This window comes from Notamacropus eugenii, chromosome 1 (genome assembly GCF_028372415.1).
Source record: "Notamacropus eugenii isolate mMacEug1 chromosome 1, mMacEug1.pri_v2, whole genome shotgun sequence".
Taxonomy (NCBI): domain Eukaryota; kingdom Metazoa; phylum Chordata; class Mammalia; order Diprotodontia; family Macropodidae; genus Notamacropus; species Notamacropus eugenii.
Genome location: NC_092872.1, coordinates 305299486 through 305319103, shown reverse-complemented (window position 1 = coordinate 305319103; position 19618 = coordinate 305299486). Strand labels below are relative to the sequence as shown.

The 19618-nt window shown below is 36.2% G+C and overlaps 1 protein-coding gene across 8 annotated transcripts in view; it reads right to left on the bottom strand.

Moving 5' to 3' along the window:
* SNAPC1 (small nuclear RNA activating complex polypeptide 1) overlaps positions 1-19618 on the bottom strand; it is a 50314-nt gene that overhangs the window by 3817 nt on the left and 26879 nt on the right. For 3 of the 8 annotated variants that reach the window (XM_072629409.1, XM_072629405.1, XM_072629408.1), the window contains exons 5-8: positions 16998-17156; positions 14571-14639; positions 11480-11542; positions 8917-9055 (exon numbers count right to left, since the gene is read on the bottom strand). In XM_072629409.1, coding sequence (XP_072485510.1) covers positions 8917-9055; positions 11480-11542; positions 14571-14639; positions 16998-17156 — 430 coding nt within the window. Of the gene's footprint in view, positions 1-6490; positions 6693-8916; positions 9056-11479; positions 11543-14570; positions 14640-16997; positions 17157-19618 lie in introns of those variants that run through there. The other 5 variants (XM_072629403.1, XM_072629402.1, XM_072629406.1 and 2 more) reach the window with 5 other exon arrangements.

Sequence of the window (19618 nt, the reverse complement as noted above, 5' to 3'; positions counted from 1 at the left end):
CAAATAAGCCACTTGACTACCTTAGAATCAAGTGAGAAGAACTGGGCCAAAGCAGGACAAAGATCCTAGATTGAGGAAAACAAATTCTAAGAATTAAGAAAGAGCAAACTTTCCTATTCTACAGGTTCACGGCCTGAAATTCTGCACGCAGCTGGAAACAGTGGAAAGGAAATATAGGTTCAAATGCCAATTCAATCAGTTACTCTGTATATAACAATGAATAAGCCACACCTTCTGTTCCTCATCTGTAAAAATAAGGCCAGACTAGATGATTCTAAAGGTCTCTTCCAATCCACAATAAGCTACAAGAGGGGGCTTCTGAGATCTCATTGAGCTCTAAATTTATCACCCTATAATTTTTTGTCAAAAAATATAGTATGTAAGTACACTTTCTTTCCCTCGAGTCAGAAAAACTGTGCAATATAGCTTGGGGGAGAATTGGGAGAAGGCAGGAAAGAGAAGAGCTGCATATCTGAGATTGGTTATATTTCTCCCAGCAACCTTAATTCTGGCTTTGATTCATCCAGCCTGACACTTTACATGATGTACTCTGCATATAAGATAAACAAATGACAGAATACATCTTTGTCATATTCCTTTCCCAATCTTAAACCAATCAGTTGCTCCGCACACAGTTCTAACTGCTGCTTCTTGGCTCACGTACAGGTTCCTCAGGCGACAAGTAAGACAATATGGCACTCCCATCTCTTTGAGGACTTGCCGCATTTTGTTGCGATCCACACAGTCAAACGCTTTAGTGTAGTCAATGAAGCAGAAGTAGATGTTTTTCTGGAACTCCCTTTTCTCCATAACGCAGCAAATGTTGCCAATCTGATGTCTAAGTCCTCTGCCTCTTCAAAAACCAGCTCACTCTTCTGATAATTTTTGGTTCAAACACTGCTGAAGCCTTACTTAGAGAATCTGGAGTATAACCTTCCTGACGTGAAACGAGGGCAATTGTTTGGTAATTTGAACACTCCTTGACATTGCCCCTCTTTAGGATTGGGACATAAGCTGATCTTTTCCAACTCAGTGACTACTGATGAGTTTTCTAACTTCGCTGGCATACTGTGTACAGCACTTTAACAGCCTCATCTTTTAGAACTGAAATAGCTCTGCTACAATTCCATCACCTCCACCAGTCTTCCTGTTAGCAAAGGTCAGTGACCACATCGGTGATGTCAGGAGCTTTCTTGTATCACTCTTTGGGGTATTCTTGCCACCTCTTCTTAATCTCTTCTATTTCTCTTAAGTCCCTACCATTTTTGTCTTTTATCTTGCCCATTTTTGCATAAAACATTCCCTTGATATCTCTCATTTTCTTGAAGAGATCTCATCTTTCCTATTCTATCGTCTTCTATTTCTTTCTATTGCTCATTTAAGAAAACTTTATCTTTCCTTACTATTCTCTGGAATTCTGCATTCAGTAGGGCAGGTCTTTCCCTTTCCCTTTCCTTCTTTCCTCAGCTATTTGCCAAGCCTCATCACAGTCATTTTACTTTCTTGCCCTTCTTTTTCTTTGGAATTTTTTTTGTTGCTACCTGCTATACAATGTTGTGAACCTCCGTCCATAGTTCTTCAGGCACTCCATCTACCAGATACAATCTCTTAAGTCTATTCATTACCTCCACTTCAAATTCATAAGGGATATATTTAGATCATACCTATATGGTTTCATGGTCTTGCCTGGTTCATATTAGGCTGCAAAAATATTTGAAAAAGTAAGTCCTTTTCTTTCTCTTATAGGTATAATTTCAGTATTCTTAATACTATTTGAATTCTTTGACTCAACTGCATAAAAAATACAAATAAGAAGTGAAGAGACATTAGGAACAACTTTATAATTCACCAGGCTATGAGTGTCTTAAAGAACACAAATATACGTATATATCTATCCATCCACCTTGAACACTCTATTGTGAACAAAATACCAAACAAGAAATACCTAGTATTCTATTCCACAATACATCCCTTCTATCCATGACATTTTAATGAAATGAAGCTTTTTTTAATCAATTTAAACTCTAGTTGAATTTCACACTGATATTTAGTTTAAAAAAAATAACATTTCATGTGGCCATTACTTTTTCTATTCAAAGAACCTGAAAAACATTTACACCTAAAAATCTAATAATAAAATAATCCTTGTAATCTGCAAAAGATATTTTTGGAAATTCCCAGGAATTAGGGAAATCTATGAATACTGTATTAGGTCATATTAAGGACTTGTTTCTATGATTTTGACATATTCACTGTACTATTATCCTTTATTCTTTAAAGTGGCATGATATATGGAATGGATTAATAGTGTAATGTACTGAAAGTATTACAGAAGTGAGGCAAACTATCTGCATAATGCTCAGGGAAAGAGGCCTTATCAAAATGAAATATCTGGAATTTTTTGGCACTTCAACTTTATTCAATTCACTAAAAATCTCATTTTCTTCTTCCTCTTTGGTAATAACTGGCATACTCAGACATGAAGCCTCCTTCTTTATACTCTGCTTGCCACTCAGAGGGAAACATTGGGAAATAGTATTTATATATCCGTGTGTATCTATGCATAGATGATCTGACTAGGGCAGAATACAGCAGGACTCTAGCCTAACTAGTGCTGTATACAATGCCTATCTTAAGGAAGTATAAGATTGTATTAGCTTTTTTTTTACTGTTATATCCTAATGCTGACGCACATTAAGTTTGTAGTTCACTAAAACCTCATGTCATTTTCAAACCATCATGTCTCCTCTGCCTTTTATTTATTTTGTTTTTGAACCCCCGGGTAGTATTTTGTATTTATCACTATCAATTTTAATCCTATTAGATTCTGCCCAATGTTTTAGCTTGTAGATATCTTTTCGGACGTTGAGCCTGTCATTCAACATAGTAGCTCTCTGTGCTGGATCTGTGTCAACTTCAATTTTAGTAAACATATCACATATGCCTTTAACCAAAACCCTGAAAAAAAAATATTAAATAGCACATAAACAACCCAACAGTGACATTTACCTGGTCCTTGGCACCAGAGACTTCCTGTCAAGAGGACCCCAAACCATTAATAACAACTCTGGCTGCTGCCAGTTCAATAAAGACTTTCACCTGAGGTCATAGATTTTGTCAAATGCTTTGCTATATAAATTATGCTCCCTCCTTTCCTTTATAGACCTGTTTAATGACATTGTCAAAAATGGAAAATAAAGTGAAAGGATGCTGGTTGGTTCTTTGATTATCATTTCCTTTCTAAATTTTGCCAGGAACCAATTGGCCTACATTTTGCAAGGAATACTTTTCCCTTATACAAAAATATATTTGTCATTCTTCAAGCTCTGAAGCACCTCTTCCATTTTCCATAACCTTTCAAAGATCATGCTGAGCAAGCACTTCCACTAGTTTTTTCAGGACCCTGGGATATAGTTTACCTGAGGTCACTACTCAAAGAAGCTATTCTAAATCTTTCCTTCTTTCAAGTCTCCCATACTTCACCCTCCCCTCTTTCTTTTAGCTGAGAACCCTGACTCCTACTATACTGAGAAAATTGAGGCAAATAGATGTGAAATTTCTCTATTTCTCTTCATTTCAAAACCCCTTAATATCATGTCCCACTCTCTCCTCCTTTCATCCAAGCACAGACAAAAAGGTGGCCATTCTTGTTGCCAAGGCCAACTCGTCAACATATGTAACTTCATCCTATCTCCTATATTCTCCAGCAGAATGCAATTTCTACCATCATCTCCCTCAAAAATTTTATGTATCTCCTTATCTACTCATTCCTTCTCTGCTAATTTCCAACATGCCCAAGTCTGTTACATCCTTTCACTAGACCATACATCCCTCCAAGCTGTCATATCTCTCCTTTTCACAGTCAGAATCCTTAAGGAAGCTGTCTATACTCACTGCCTCCACTTGTCCTTTCACTCCTCAGTCATTTTCAATTCTAGATTCCAACATCATCACTCAACTCAATTGCCAATCTGATCATCTTTTCTCAGTTTTTGTCCATCTTTTACTTGCCTGCTACATCTGACACTATTAACCACTTTCTCCTCCTGTGTACACTCTGCTGCTCTCTGGGTTTTTATGACATTACCCTTTCCTATGTCTCCTATCTTGTGACTATTCGTCTGTTTGTATGATCATACTTCCAATTCCTCTCCTAATTCATCAACTATATCACAATCCTTTAACTATGGATGTACCCTAAGATTATATGTCCTCATCTTCTCTCTACAAATTCTCTTGATAATCTCATCAGCTCCCCTGGATTTAACTATTCTCTCTATGCAGATGACACAAATCTATATATACAGGCCACATGTATGAAGCCCTCAGCTTCAGTTCACAACACCAACTTACTGTTGTATATTTCAGAGCCAATGACCTGATATATCCCAAGCTCACTATGTCCAAAATTAAATGTATAACCTTTCTTCCAAACTCTATTTTCCAGAAAAGGCACCACGAGGCTTCCAGTTTCCCAAGTTTGTAGCTTAAGGCTACAACTCCTCCACTCCTCATTCCATATATTCAACCAGTTGTCAAATCTTGCCATTTTTCCTACACAAGATCTAAGTCTGACTCCTCTCTATTAACAGAGCTACCACCTTAGTTTAGGCCCTCGCTACCTCTCCATGGGTTATTGCAACTGCCTGATTTGCCCTGGCTCAAGTTCATCCTACTCTAATCTATCTCCTCCATATTATTGCCAAAATGGTTTTCCTTATGCACACAACTGTGTTACACTCCTACACAATCAACTCTGGTACTTCACAGAACACTATTCACACACACACACACACACACACACACACACACACAGTCTCTCTCTGTCTCTCTCTCTCTTTCTGTAATTCAGCATAAATTGGCCTTTATGTAACACTCCATCTCCCATCTCCATGCCTCTGCACTGGTCTACCCCATGCCTGAAATGTACGCCCTTTTTACTTCTCCCTCATAGGATCCAATCCCTCTTTTACTTCAAGACACTGCTCAAGCACCATCTTCTACATGAAATCTTACTTGTTCTTCCCAAATGTTAGTTCCCTCCCTCCCATTGTTACTTAAGTATTTTGTACTTATTTTCCTCATATTTACTCTATATAATTCTAGTGCCTTTCCAATTAGAACATATGTTCCTTGCAAGTATGAATTGGTTCATCATATTTTATCCATAACTCAGTGCCTGGAACAAAGTAGGCACTTACATGTTTGTTAGTTAAATGAGCTTTTCTATAATTTCCAGCCCAAAGGTCATTCATTCTCTGTAGAAAATTAGAAGCAAAATTTACATTTACTCATTCAAATCAATATTTATAAAGCATTTATACTCTGAATTAGGTACTATGCTAGGTGCTAAGGATACAAAGAAACATATGGAAAAGTCTCTGTCCTCAAGTAGGGCAATACGAAACACAAATGTAAACTGATAGGCAATTACAAGATAATATGAGGCAGGAGAAAATTCTAACTACTAGGGAAATCAAACAAGTGGAACTTCTCAGACTTTTTTTTTTTTTTTGGTAAAAAGCAGTCACTACGAAGAAATACATTCCCAGTACAGAGATAGCTTGTGATAACACACCAAGATGGAAAATGGAAGGCAAAGTGTGGAGAGCACCATATATGCCCATTTAAGTGTAATATGTGAAGGGAAATAATGCAAAATAAGTTTTGTTGGTGAATGGCAATACCAGAATTTATAACCTAGAGGCAGTAGGGAAACACTGGAAAGCATTCAGGAAAGAAATGCAATCTCCCTGAGAAAAGTTCCTACCTTTTTTTCTTGATCTATGCAATTCAAATAATCTTTTCAGACAATTCCCCCTTTGACTTTTCAATGGAAGTATGTCTTTGTGTCTTCAGAAATTCATTAGGAGTTAACTGTCCCTACAGAATCTTAGGCCAAGGGATTCTATTTATGTTTTCCCTGAACTTTCTAAAATATACTCTCCCCAAATTTAATACTACACCATCTTCCTTTCCCTCACTGTCAAAAAATGCCAAGATGGAATGCTCATTCATAGGAACTCACAAGATGGTTCCCTATCACTTTGGTCATAGCAAGTAACTGGTCCTTTTCAAGAAAATGTTAACTTCTGTTTTTGACAGGGTGAGGTGAACTTAGTTGAATTCAACTCAAATAAATGAAGTTTTCCATCAATAATATATCATATCTCTATGCCAGGTTATAACCTATGTCTTTGAAGAGAGCTATCAAGATAGTTTGTAACATACTCTCATATTTTTTTCTGTCTCCAATAATCTTGACCCAAACATTCTTCACAATTTCCCTGATTCCTAGATTTCCCCCATATGCCTTTAATTTCCAGTGTCACTCTATTCCCATCCCACCTTCCCCAGCTCCCATTAAACTATCTTTGTCCTTTTAAATAAGGTAGCCTTCCAGAGTCATAGTCCAATCACAGATTCCATGCTATCAAATCTTAAGTACATATGTTAGAGAAAGAATATTTTAGTTGGGGAGAAATAAATCTTTTTAAAAAGAATGTGTGTGAAGAGTCCTAGATACAAGATCTGAGAACTTGAACTCCCATCCTAGCTCTCATACTTACTGCCTGTCTCTGGCACTGAGAAAGTGACTCCACATCTCTGGGTCTCACTTTGCTCAACTATAAAATGAAGGAGTTGTGCTCTACGATCTCTAAGAGCCCTGCCAGGTTTAGCTCTGTGAAAAGCTAAATGTTTAGAATAAAAACACAATTATAATAACTGCAACTTCTCTGAACGAAATATATATATTTTTAAGGAAACGTAATATAAGGTATGGATGCACTTTGCACAATGTCTCAGGAGTCTTCTAAGCCCAGTTCAACCTATTTTCTTTAATTCTTACATCAAGAAACAGAATTGTTTTGATAAAGATAATTGGGCTGAAAATACCACTAATGAAATAGAAAAAAAATAAAATAAAAAAGTGTGGCAACCATCAAGAAACAACTATTAAATGTTTCTCAAATTCTATGAAAGGCCCTAATTATATAAAGATATTTAAATCATGATGACCTCATATTCTTACATGTTTAACACATAAACCCTTCTTAATGATCATTGTCAAAGCTATATAGCATAAATCTGTGCTTCATTTCCCACCAAAATTTTATACCAAATAATGAAGGCATGGTTCTCATCAATAATTATTCAAGATTTGAACTAAACTGTCACAATGTAATACATGCTAATGAAAAATGTTAAAAGAAAAAGACAGAAAGGAGGAAGGAAGAAAAGAAAGAAAAAGGTTAACAAGAAAAAAATTACTATGTCTTACATAGCATGACTACAAATCCCAGGTGACCAATTTCTAACAAACTTAGGTTAAATTATATTGGCTAGTAAGTAAATATTTTAGGATATAATTTTTTTTTACAACTATATACAACATCTAAAAACTTTTTAAGAGACAAAATTTTATTTAATTATATTTAGGTTACTTAAATTGTTAACATTAAATGCAACTATTTCAAAAGGAAAAAGAGCAACAAATTTTAAAGGGCTCTAAAATACACTAACACTGTAGCTAAACCAAACACAACCAAGAGTTAGGACATAAGCACAAAGTCCTCACAAAATCCAGGCACTAAAGCCAATTTTCTCTACTGAGAGGAAAGCCACTCGGGCTCATTCTGGGAATATCGTACACATAATTCTCATGGGCTTGGTTATCAGGTTTACAGAATCATCAAAGATTAAAAGCACTTGGCAATAAAGAAGGAAAATCACAGAATTTGAGAACTGGAAGGGACCACCTCAGAGTTCTTCTATATCTAAGAAAGAATCATCTACATCTCTCCTCTATATAAGAAAAAAAAAAATTACCATTTAGCCTCCACCTGAATAAGGAAAACTCACAACCTCACAAGTCAGACAATTCCACTTTTGGGGATCTCTATCTATTTTTAAAGGAAGATTTTCTTTTATATTGAGCCAGCTAAGTGCCTCTCGCAATTTCCACAATTACTCCTCGCTAATTTCTAAGGTAAAACAAGTTTACTCATCCCTCTTCCACCTGGCAGTCTTTCGAATATCCTTCAAATATCAGAAGACTCTGTTACGTTACATCTTGAGTCTTCTGTTCTGCAGCTGATCCTGGCGTCATGATTTCAAGTTCTCTTGCCATCTTAGTGGCACTACAGGCAGAAACACTAATATTATAAGGCAGAGATACTTTCATTATAATAATTAAATAAGAAGTGACTGGGAAAAGACAAAAAAATCAGAAAAAATCAGACACAAACTCAAAAAGAACAGCCACCTTAGACCATTTAATGTAAACACAAACACATCCAAATAAGTCTCAGAAGAACACTATATTTATATGCAGGAAAATTTATGACAATAATGATTACTGTACTTGTGTGTATGCTCATCACTCATACAAAAACAAATGAAACCCAAAGTATGTAGTTTGAATTATGATTTTAATACTCTGACTTGGTTTGCAGGGCCTGCTCCTCCAGAGTTTGCTTGTTTAAAACAATCCTTCCTCAGAAGCCAAACACCCAAAGCAGTAAAAGCATCACAACCAACAGAAAAGCAGGTAAGAAGAGTTCCAGCTTACACAATGAGTTTGTCATAGTGTGTTCAGATACTTGCTGTTAGCAACCAAGGGGACAAAAAGGTTAAAATTACTGACTCTGAGTACATAGTTCTTATCCTAGCTCTGTCAGTCACAACTACTTAGATGTGGGCAAAGGACTCAACTTTCTTCGTCTTGTTTCTTTGTCTGCAAAACAGACTAGGTCACTGTCAAGATGTCATTCAACTCTAAAATTTCATCACTCTAACAGTGAATTTCCTGATGTTAAAGCTTACAAGGTTCCCAAATACACTGAAAAGGAATGTGGTCCACAACAAAGATATAAATCACTGTCTCTTGCTTCTATAAAGACCATATTAAGTTACCTTTAACTTGAGATGTTTCCTCTTCTGAATCCAGTTTTCCTTTGTTTCTTATATTAGAAGGTGTCTTGACTAGCTTTTTAACAAATTCTGATTCAAGTGGCTCAAGTTTAACTTGACGATGTCTTCTTGATTTGGATGCCTGAAGAATTAAAATTACTAAGTTACAAGGTATCCAGGTTTTAACAGGTATACAGAATAGAAACACATTCAATACAAAGAGCAAGTCAAAAAATATGTTCAAAGCACAAAAACATTCTATCAGGAAAATTTTACAGGAAAATTTATTTTAAAAATTCCAGTAATTTTATAACCTACATCCTCTGTACGTTCACTCACATCTATCATATACCACACTATAACATTATCCTTATCCAAAGAAGTTATACTTTTTTTACCCAACACAACCCACTCATTCCCTTTATTTTAGTCAGGCTAATTTCCTACTCTCTCCCACAAAGGCTATGCTCATTCCAGCCTTTATGCCTTTTACTCAAGCTATTACTGTCATTTAGAATATCCTCCCCCTCCACCAAACCAAATCCTACCCAAGTCCTCCACAAAACTTGCCCTGATGACTCTAACCCACAGAAATCTTTCCTTTCTCTGAATTCCTAAAGCACTTTAAGCTTGCAGTAAACCATGTAGTATGACAGACATCAATAATATTATAAATGTAAAATCAACAGAACATAAAATAAGTGTAACCTCAGTTTCTTAAGAAGAACTATTTCTTCTAGCTGTTCATACCCACAAACAATGCATAACTGGCAGCAGAAATAGTTAATAAACTCTATCTGGTCTGGTTAGAAAATGAGGTATTGCAATTAAGAAAACATGGACGTTAATGTAATCAATTTAGAGCTAGACTTTGAAGATCATCTAGTCTAACCCCACTCCAACATGTATATGAAGAAACTTCTGTTTTCTGAAACCACAGAGGACAATTAATTCACCTAAAATCATACAAGTGGTGAATAGTAGTAAGTGTTCCAGTAAGCAGTTCCTCCAACTCCAGTTATTTCCCCTCTAGCACACTACTACAGAGCTTATCTTCTAGTGGATTACAAATTATTTTTTATAATTAGCAAGCAATAAAACATACTAAACTATATCCAAACAAAATTTACTCATTTTTTGATGATTGAAAAGACATTTCGGTAAAGTGCCTTGAACCCAAGGCACTTTATCTCAACACAATGAATAATAACTATCACAGGACAACAGAAGGGTAGCTCTGGTTAATGATTTTTTTTTAATTAACCAGTTTTATTGATGGTGTCCAAATACAGATTGAAGCATCCTTTTTTTTATTTTTTCTTGAGTTTTTTTTGTCTCCGATCTTTAAAAACAATATGGTTATGTTTTGCACAACTACACCCATATAACCTATACTGAACTGCTTGCCTTCTCAGTGAGGGTGTGTGGGAAAGGAGGGAGAGAATCTGGAACTCAAAGTTTTAAAAACAAAGGCTAAAAAGCATTTTTACATATAACTAGGAAAAATAAAATACTAAATGAAACGTAAAAAAATTAACCAGTTTTTGTGCTTAGGAGACAAGTAGAGAAGTGGACTACTGTCTGCGAGATCAGAGGATCTATGATCTAATTCCAGGTCTGCTGCCACTTACTCCTGTGCCATCTCAGGCAAGTTCCTTAATGTCTCTGGATCTCAATTTCATCATCTCTGAAGTGAAAAAGTTGGGCTAAAAGATTCTAAGGTCCAGTCTAGGTCTAAATCTATGATTCTATGATTATAAAAATGACATCACTGGTAAGATTTTGGCTACAGTATTTTATGACAATGAAAAATAAGCAATTAGTAATAAATAGGTCTCTTTTCAAGCTCAAGTTCAAACTCCATCACAATGGATTCCATGAAACTCTCAAAACTGGGTCAAACAATATTAAAAGTGTTAATATGAACAAAGAATCAGAACATCAGGTAAAGCTGAAAAATCTTTATCAAAGAAAGTTAATTTCTGTGATACTTGCAATAACTGCATATGACCCACAGGGAGGACTCTAAGATAGTTTATAATTGTGTGTTTGCAGGATTTTAAATGATCTACTAGCCAGGAAACCAACATTCAGCCTGTGGACCAACCTGAGGAAAAAAAATTTTTAGCTAAAGAGTTATTAGCACATGTGAAAAAGAAAACTACTAGGGGGCCTGACCACCTGCCACTACTACTATATAACTGACTACAATAGAGTGTTAGGCTATCAAACTTAGATCAACTGGTAATTGTTTTAAGGTGAATGTAAGAAATCATAGAACTATATAACTATATGGTCTATACACATAAATTTCTCATCATATGAACATACCCTTCTATTGCATACAACAACTGAGATTAGAATAAAAAACCTAGATTTCAAAGAAGATTAAATAAAATGACTTAAAAATCTAGCAATGAACCCCTTATTCAATCAAATCAAAAAGGAGAGTACTTAAATTTACAGCTAAAATGCTTAAAATCCCTTAATAAAAAAAAAATATGACCAAAATATTCTTTAAAATGTTTGTTACTCTGTTAAAAAAAAAAAAAAAAAACTAATTTACCTGAGTGACAACTGAATAAGCCTTGGATTTTATTTTAGCTAATGCTCCAGCTCTTTCAGAACCCTGCAAACAAACAAATTAAATTAAAAATAAACAGCAACACCACCAGAAGAAATTATTTTATATCAGAAATGGCATTTAGGCAAGATCAATTAGTGAAGTTATTAAATTCCACCAAGACTTGAAGACCAATATCCTTAATTTGTACAAATTAATATCAGTCTTCACAAGTGACTCCTACTTTAAAAGTTACCTTAAAAACATAAAAACACTTACAAATTATACTGACGTAGAGTACATATATAAATCACTCATACTTTCTCACTACCACAAGCAGGTAACAGAAAACATCCTCATCTCACTGAAGTTCCTCACCTCACTGAAGTTCACCAGCATTTCCAGGCAAGACAGAGGGCCAGCATGATGCATTCTATCCATCAAACTCATCCATGTTCTACTAGAACAATGGATTTTGCCCGTAGGTTGATGTTTTGATAGGCGAGCCTCTACTTTATCCTGCCTGGAAGAAGGCCTCTATGTCACTTCTCCATACCAGGGCTCCTGTGTGCTTCCTGCTTCATATTTCCCTTTTATGTGTTGTCTTCCTCCTCAGAACACAAACTCTTTAAGAACACTCCTTGTATTTTTATTTCCAGAGTTTAGTACAGTGCCTGTGAATACTTAATAAATACTTGTTTATTTAACTTACTTCACTAAGAATGGGCTCCCGCCTGATGGCACAGCTTCCCCTCAACATCTTCTCCAGTCCTGGTTGTGCTTTGTGGGAATCAGAATACTTCTCTCTCCCCACTGCAATGTGCAAGTTCTCCCTCTATCATTACTCTGTAACCTCTACTCCTTTAAGGTTCATTAATCCATTATCTACAACCCAATCAAAATTCTGGCAACTGTTTTCTATAGACCTCCAGAACATTCCCTTTCCTTCCTCAATAAGTTCAGTACCTGGCTTACAGTCTTTCTTTCCTCTCCTACTCCTACCCTAACGCTAGGGGATTTCAACTTACATAGTGATATTCTCTCCAACACCTAAACATCCCAGTTTCCCAACCTGATCATTTCTCATGACCTGCTCTATACTTCATGACCTACAATCCCTCTAATCTTCAGGTCTTTGCTAGGCTATTGGCGCTGTTCTAACTGCACTCTGTTCCCTTCCCTGCCTTTACGCTTTGGTGATTTCAATTCTGCTCTATATCATCTACTCTTGGATCCCGTAACCTATCATTGACTGACTGAGCCTTGAGTGATCCTAAACATGGATGACTTCTACCACCTGCCCCCTTAGTTCCTATTCACGTGCTAATGAATGGATCAAAAGGAAATCAGGAAACCAAATGGGTCCACAACAAATTCATGTTATCTCATCTCAAATGGGCCCTCACTGCAACCAGGCAATCATTCTTCCTAACCAATTCACCATCACATTCTCCAAATCTTCTTTAAACTTCTCTTGGCAAGATCTTCCTCTCAGCTGAGGACCTTACCTCATACTTTCATCAAAAACACTGAAGCCATCCACCATCTTCCACATCTCACATCATTCAGACATCTTTCTCTACTATCTGCTCCTTAACTTCTATATCAGATGAAAAGATGGCCCTTCTCTTTACCAAGGCCAGCCCTTTACATGCCCCCTTAAGCCCATCACCTATCATAAAGTCAAACAAATTGTCCCCAACATCATTCCCACTGTCACTCTTATTTTTCAATCTCTCTCCACCCTCTGGTTCCTCTTCTGTTGCCTACATCAAACATGCCCATGTCTCCTCCATCTTTTAAAACTTCCACTTGATCCAAGCTTCCCCAATTAGCTATTTTCCTGTTAACTTTCCCCCTCTTCTAAAGGCTACTGTCCTTAAGAAAGTTGTCTGCACTGGATGCCTCTTTCTCCTCACTCTCTTCTAAACCCTCTGCAGTCTGGTTTCTGATTTCATCTATCCAAAATCATTAATAATATTTTAACAGTCAAATTCTCTCTCACACACCCTCCATGTCCAAATCTGTCATTTCTATCTTTCCTATCTTAATATTTCTAATTGGTCTCCCATACACCCTCTATATTCAAATTCTATCATTTCTATCTTTTCTATCTTAATATTTCCTGACTATATCTCCTCTACACTACTAACACAATCACCATCCTATTTAGGCCCTTAAGTACCTTTCTTAATTTTCTCTGCACTCTACTGTATCCTCTACTCAATCTCCAAGGTGATTTTCTAAAGTATAGGTCTGACCATGTCGCCCTTCTACTCAAACTCCAGTGGCTCCCTAATGAAGTCCTCTGGCACTTAAGAGTCTTCATAACATGGTTCTACCTTACATTTTGATCTTCTTACCCTTTATTCTGCTCTTTGCACTCTATGACCAAGTTACACTAACTTATTGCCGTTTCTCAAGCATGTTACTCCATCTCCTATCTGTGCCTTTGCACTGGCCATCTCATAGGCCTGGAATGCCATCTCTCCTCACTTCTATTTCTTAGTTTCCATGGATTCTTTTAAGATTCAGATCAAATCCCACTTTCTGTAAGAGGTCTCTTCCAGCCTACCCAACTGTCAGTGCTCCCCCTCTCCTCATTACCTATCTATTCTGTTTATCTTACATGAACAGAGTTAATGCTATGAGCTCCTTGAGGATAGGGACTGCTTTTGTGCTTTAGTATAATGAGCTTTAGTATAATGAGTATAGAAGTCCTTAATAAATGGCAACTGTTGACTCCAGTATCAAGCCCCATGATTTTGAATGTTTCCCATGTCCCAGATTTGAAAAAAACAAAAAAACTGCGTATACACAGACGCTACCCTATCATCCCTCTCCCTTCCCCATTCCAATGAACTGTCAGCATTCCCACTCCCTATACTAAATTACAAAGCATCAGGAAAAGAGCAAGGAAACCAGATGCTTCATCACAAAACAGCTAGTAACCCTGAATTTGGACTTCTGATGTAATTATTTAAATACTGACAGAAGATCACTTTCTTTAACATATAAATACAATGACTTGAAAGTTAATCTATTTGTTCCACGAGAAAATTCCAAGAGAAATTTTCAAAAATATTTTCCTTACTTCCAATTCTTGTGAACTTCCTTCCTTTTCTCTTTGGTCATCTTCACTTTTAACTTTTACCGATACCTTCTGTGACAACAAAGAATAACATTTCAAAATTCAAAGTAACCAGAACAAAGATAATAAATTTTAGAATGAGAAGCAATTATTTCTAATGATTAAACATATTTTTAAAAGCTATCATATTTTTCTAGGATTCTCCACAATCTAAAATTAATTCACAGTTAAGCTTCACTCAGTTATCACACAATGATTTCTAACTTACAGCAACATGAAGTATTATTTGAAAGCAACTAGAACTTAATCCTATAAAAGAAATCAGATTATAATACATTTTTTCCTTCTGGTTTCCTCAAGTGCCAGAACATCTGTTCATTTTTCATAACTCAGTAAAAATACCTTGTTCATATATGGATAAAGACTAACTATGTGCCTGACTGATCATCTAATCTGATTTGGCAGAACAGTATTAAAAACAAAACATTTTAAAATCCTTGTTATCTAGGATTTTAGAGAAATTAAAGGAGTGACTCAAAGTTGTTAGTTCAAGCTACTTCAGTCAGCAATGAACAGTGAAAAGAAAATTGATGCTTCTGACCTATGTGACTCTGGACAAGTCTTCTGGGTCCATTCTCTCCTCAGTAAAATATGGATTTGAGGTTAGATGATCTATAGGATCTACTTCTAGCTCTAAATGCTAAGACCCTGGGTAGCACCCTCCTTTCTACCATTAGCTTTGCTCACCATCTCTAATTAGCTACCAATCTATACCCTGAACCCAAAAACTAAGATGTCTTAGACAGATAACATATTAAAAATATGCCAGAATTTCAGATAAAACAAGAGGAAGCCAGCCAGCAGGCAGTCTCTGACTTAATTCCAAAGCCTAATGTTCTTCATCAAGGTGAGAACCAAACTTAGTGAACCACCTAAACAAAGAAGCCATTTATTTCTCAATATGAATGTCCAATATTAGTACTCAAAATACATACTGCATATAACATGAAACTTTATTTTTAATTTTTTAGAAAATTCCACTTTCCAAAACAAGCATTACCAGAAAAGAGACAGCACCTAAAGTTACCTATTAGAATGTAAAGAATTTGTAGTTGATATTAGATGTAGATGCTTCAATAATTCAGTGCTTCAACTTCAGTAATTCTTGCAGCATTAAGGTGAATACCAAGTAGAAAATGTAGACTAAGGATCTCAAAAATATAATTTCTAGAAATTTAGGGATGGCATAATGCCAGTCAATGCAACTCTTAGGGTAAGGCCTTGGTAAGTAATTTGCTCCTAGAAAATATAATTTATTAATTGTATGCTGTCTCAGGGAGGGAGGAGAAAGGTAGGGGGGAGGGAAAAAGAAATCTAAGTTATATGGTAGTGATTATGGAACACTGAAAAATAAAAAAAAAAACTAAAAAAAAAAGAAAATATAATTTATTATTATGGGGTTCAATTCAACCACATTCATTAAGCACCTATTGTATTCAATGCATTTTGCTAAGTGCTGGAGACACAAAGCCAAAAATTTAAGAATACTTCCCTTCAATGAACTATTTGAGGGGTGAGGATTGAAAACAAAAAAAAAATATATATATATATATATATATATATATATATATATATACATTCTAATTTTGGAAGAAAAAGGTAATAAATAGAAGGCAGGAAGGAAGAATTAAGGGAAGACTTCACAGAAACAGAGAAGGTAAAATCTGAAATATGTTTTTGAAGAGAGACAAGGACTTCCTGAGGTACATATAAGAGGGCAGTAAGAATGTATAAGGGGCAAGAGACCAGAGTGTCAAGTTCATATAACAATAAATAATGCAATTTGGGGAAAAAATACATTAAGAGGAATAGCATAGAATAGAATAGGGCTAGAAGGGTAAATATGAGGCCAGGCTGAGAAATTTTCATCTTATCCTAAAGAAAATGGGTAACCACTAACAGTTTACGAGTGTATGGAGGTAGGCAGCACCAAGACCTGGGAGCATTATTATTTCATCAATGTGTGGGGAATGAAATGAAGAGCATGGAGACTAATTAGGAGGATATTCTAGTATTCTAGGACAGAAATGATGTAGGACAGAAAGTAGGGTTTCGGAAAAGAGTACTTCAGAGATGTTACAAAGAAAGAATCAATAAGCCTTAGTACCTGATAAGAAGGGGAGTTAAAGCAAGGGAAGCTGAATTAACATGTGAAATTATATTAATAACTAAGGTGAATTTAAACACAGCTTCAAAAATTTTTATTTCATAAACAAGAACAAAAATGTTGCTAACTTCATATTGTAGAAGCTATGAGTACTATATATTCAGACACAGTAATAAATGGATATATTATCTGTGTTATTGGTAACAAATATTTATGAAAAATTAAGACTCACTTTGGTTACTAAAGAGGTAACAACCACATACCTTTTTGTCTTCATGCCACTGTTTATGTTCCAAAACCAAGTTCTTAATGTTAACTAAGAACTCATCTTTTATCAAACTGAGGGCTTTGTCAGGCTGCGATTTATCAGCTGAAATTATTTGCTTCATTTCCTGGTAATGATCGTGTATATTCATAATCTCCTGGAGACAAAAAATAAATGTCAGTATATTTTTGACAATATGGGAGTGATATTTCTATTTTCTACAAAAAAACAAAAAATTTCAAGCAATAAAACTCTATCCTTTAAATCTCTCTGGATAAATCAGGGGATAGAAAAAAATGCAAACATGGGTTTTGAGAATGATAAAATTGCAAAAAACAAAAGAAGATGAAGACAGAAAGGAAAGCTGGACCAAACCAAGTACATACCAAAGAAGGCCATGATGAAGCTAACACAACCTTGTTTTACAAGATTGCTCAGGAAGGGAAACATATTAAAACAACGAGGGGAAAGGAATCATTGATAACATCGCACAAAAAAGTGACAAAAGGACATCCAGTAGAGATCTTGAGCTTTAAGGAGTAGTAGTTAAAGGTCTTCACTACAGGGGACTGCCATACATCAGAAAGAATAAAGAGACTCACTTGTGAGCTAGAGCAGTGCTTCTGTGGGGTCTCAAAAAATTTGGCAGCAGTAAAAGTTTTCTGAACGTGTAATGACCAAAAATTACTTCAAATGAATGAATCCAAGGTATTTTGAGTAGTATGTGCAACTCACTGAAGCCTCGGTTAAACGTAAAAAGGGGTCATGAGTGGAAAATGTTTAAGAAGCCCTAATCTAGAATATGAGAGCAAACCCTCCACTGACAGTGTTATCTTTTGGAACTGCTTCGCCACCTAGCATTTTAGAAGGACTTGATTTCACAGGTGTCAAGTTTAAGCTCATTCATCTCATTCATCAGACGTTTACCACTCCAGATACCTGACCAGAACTTTGCTACCTCTACATGCCACTAACTCATCCCCAGATCCCCACATTTTCAGTAACAAGCCAGAGATTGATTAACAAACCTCTACAGAGATACCATGCTAAATCATCAAAAAAATCCTGGAGAGCTGGGCCCCCCATTAACCTTTCACATGGGTGGAAAACTACCACCTCCTATGGCACAGATTTGCCAGCTACTGAGATAATACTTTCCTCATTCCTATTTCTTCCTATATTCTTGGTCAATGTTAGGATTAGAAATGGAATTAGAATTAAAAACAGAAACTGAATTAAAATTAGACACAGAGGCATGGAATTTGACAGAGAGATTCCAATTTCTCACAGGCCTAGCCTTCCATACACTGTATCTTGGCCCCTGCTCTATCATTAATGGTCTTTTCTTCATCTTAAGTCTCTTTCCAACTTCTGGTTTACACAGATGTGTGTGCATGCATGTGAACATGTATGTTATATACATATGTGTATATGCATATATACATGTGTACGTGTGTGTGTGTGTGTGTGTGTGTGTGTGTGTGTGTGTGTGTGATCCTTAGCCAACCTCTCTAGTATGGCTCCATTTTTCATGTACTCTTATACAAGGGGTGTAGAGGAAGAGTCAACCTTTTCCTTGTTCACTGCTTCCACTTTCAGACTCTCTCACTCTGTCCCCATAACTGGGTAATCTCTTTTGAGGTTCAGTCCATCTATCTATATCACCTTACCCAGATCCCATACCAAAAAACAAAACTGATGAAAAGCTGCAAAATCAGATTCAGTTTCATAAAATCTACCTGAATCATGGGTTTCTGAGCTCCTACTAGCTTTGCTTTGGGAAAAAAACTGGCCAGTAGAGCAGAGGGTTACAATAACATCAGTATTACCAAGGAGGTCCTCTCCCAGCTCCTGTCACTCTGTATGGAGGGCTGAGAGTGTAGCACAGGTTGAGGAAGCAACTCCAAAAGGTCCAAATGCATGATACCAGTTATGTTTGCTGTTCCCCAATCTAAAAATATTTTTGAAGTCACCAATCATGTCCTTCTGTTTTCCTTCTTGACACAATTCCATCTAGTGTTAGGTTGCAGCTCTTCACCGATGTAATGGAGCATGTTTAGACAGCCTATGTGACTGGCAAGCTAACAGTGGTTATATAGTTGACTAGGCAATGCCTTGGAAAACATCTGTTGTTCAGGAGCCACCACCATTTTTAAACTAGATTCTGGGACATATCAGATACCTTCACAGGGTGAGGGGCACTCTAACTTTAACACTAGCCATCAGGTAGAGTACAAGGTCCCTGATGGAGACTATGGGAAAAAATCCCCATTTTAAGCTCATATGGGATAATGGAACTTTTAAAGCATAGGTTGCATACAGAGTTTCAAAACCATCCAGTTCCTTGACCTCTAACAACATGACATGTCTGAATGATAAACCTGTCCAGCTGAATGATACCCTAAAACATCAAAGAAAGAAGCAAATACGTAAACTAAGAGACTAGAGATGGGGATGAGAGGGGCCAATAAACAATTAACAGACAACTACATCTACAGCCCACGCACCTGGGGACCAACCAGCATAAATAGGTGCTGACTGTAAAGGGAATTCAATAGCTTATATTTTTACTCTGGAATTCTGGGTCATTTAGTCCAATAGTATTTCAAGGCTAAAGAC